Below are 1,460 nucleotides of genomic sequence, written 5' to 3'. Positions count from 1 at the left end.
TGAGTTCATTGGTCTTTGTTCACTAAACTCTAACCCAGATTATTACTATATTTTGCTTTGTATTATTGTGTTGCTTTGCAGTGTAAAGGAGTTCATTTTTATCTTCTAGCAATAGAGAGGGGACATCATAATGTTGCCTCTCCAGAAAAAAATCAGGATGCTTACCATTTCATTAAAATAAACAAAAACACAATTCACATTTCTCAAGGGAAAGCAACAGTCTCAGTTTAATTTATTTTGATATCTAGCATCATCTCCATGGCTTCTGAAAAAGGAAACACCTCTGATATAGAAAACATGGTCAATTCTGTTAGCCATTTCATCCTCTTGGGCTTCCCCTCCAGCCAGGAGATACAGATGGTCTACTTTGTGGTGTTCTCAACAACGTATATGCTAACATTAATGGGAAATGCAGCTATTGTCTGTGCTGTGCGCTGGGATCAGAACCTTCACACTCCCATGTACATACTCTTGGGGAATTTTTCCTTCCTGGAGATCTGCTATGTCACCACAACTGTTCCCAACTTGTTGGCCATTTTCCTTTCTGAGACCAAGACCATCACCTTTGTTGGTTGCTTTGTACAATTTTATTTCTTCTTCTCTTTTGGCTGTGATGAAGGCTTTTATCTTTGCATTATGGCATTTGATAGGTACCTTGCTATCTGTCATCCACTACATTACCCAACCATCATGACTACACATCTCTGCACTGGCTTGGCAACCTTTGGTTGGTCAAGTGGCTTTATCATCTTTCTAATACCAGTTACTCTCGTCTCACAGTTGTCCTATTGTGGCTCAAACATCATTGATCACTTCTTTTGTGATCCTGTCCCATTGATAGCCCTTTCATGTTCCAAAACCCATACCATAAAAATCATTTACTCTACTTTCAATACTATCTTTATGCTTGGTACTTTTACCTTCATCCTCATTTCATATGCCTTGGTCATTCTTTCTGTGCTGAGGATTCCCTCAGCTACTGGCAAACGTAAAGCCTTCTCCACATGTGCTTCACATCTGGCTGTAGTGATCTTATTCTTTGGCTCTGTTATGACAATGTATGTGCGGCCAGGATCAGAGAAGCCATTAGAATTCCAGAAACTTGTCACACTGTTTTATTCAGTTATCACTCCGCTCCTCAACCCTTTGATCTATAGTCTCAGAAACAAGGATATGAAAGCTGCTCTTCGAAAAGTTCTGGTGACCAAAAGAATTTCTCACAAGACATAAAAGGCCATTGTGAAACCCATTCATTCTCTAATCTGAAATTAGAATGAAAGAGAACGTAATAGATAACTGTTGAATTCATTACTAATCCTACAGGTTTATCTTTCAGCTTAGGAATAGAATCTAAATTGGTGAATACAGCTTTTTTCAAGGATCAAGATGAAATGAGACTCTCTTTCTTATTTTGTCACTTATGTGACTTATTTTGTCGCATATTCATCATATGCCCTAGG

General features: G+C 38.4%; 1 protein-coding gene across 1 annotated transcript; it reads left to right on the top strand.

Annotated features, from left to right (window-relative positions):
- The first annotated feature begins 258 nt into the window (after nt 1-258).
- On the top strand, nt 259-1,230 carry LOC140514080 (olfactory receptor 11G2-like). The gene has a single exon (XM_072624065.1). The coding sequence runs from the start codon at nt 259-261 to the stop codon at nt 1,228-1,230; it is 972 nt and encodes a 323-aa protein (XP_072480166.1).
- Nucleotides 1,231-1,460: the final 230 nt, after the last annotated feature.

This window comes from Notamacropus eugenii, chromosome 7 (assembly GCF_028372415.1).
Source record: "Notamacropus eugenii isolate mMacEug1 chromosome 7, mMacEug1.pri_v2, whole genome shotgun sequence".
NCBI lineage: Eukaryota > Metazoa > Chordata > Mammalia > Diprotodontia > Macropodidae > Notamacropus > Notamacropus eugenii.
Note: the sequence above shows the minus strand (reverse complement) of the source record. Positions and strands in the feature narration are given on the sequence as shown.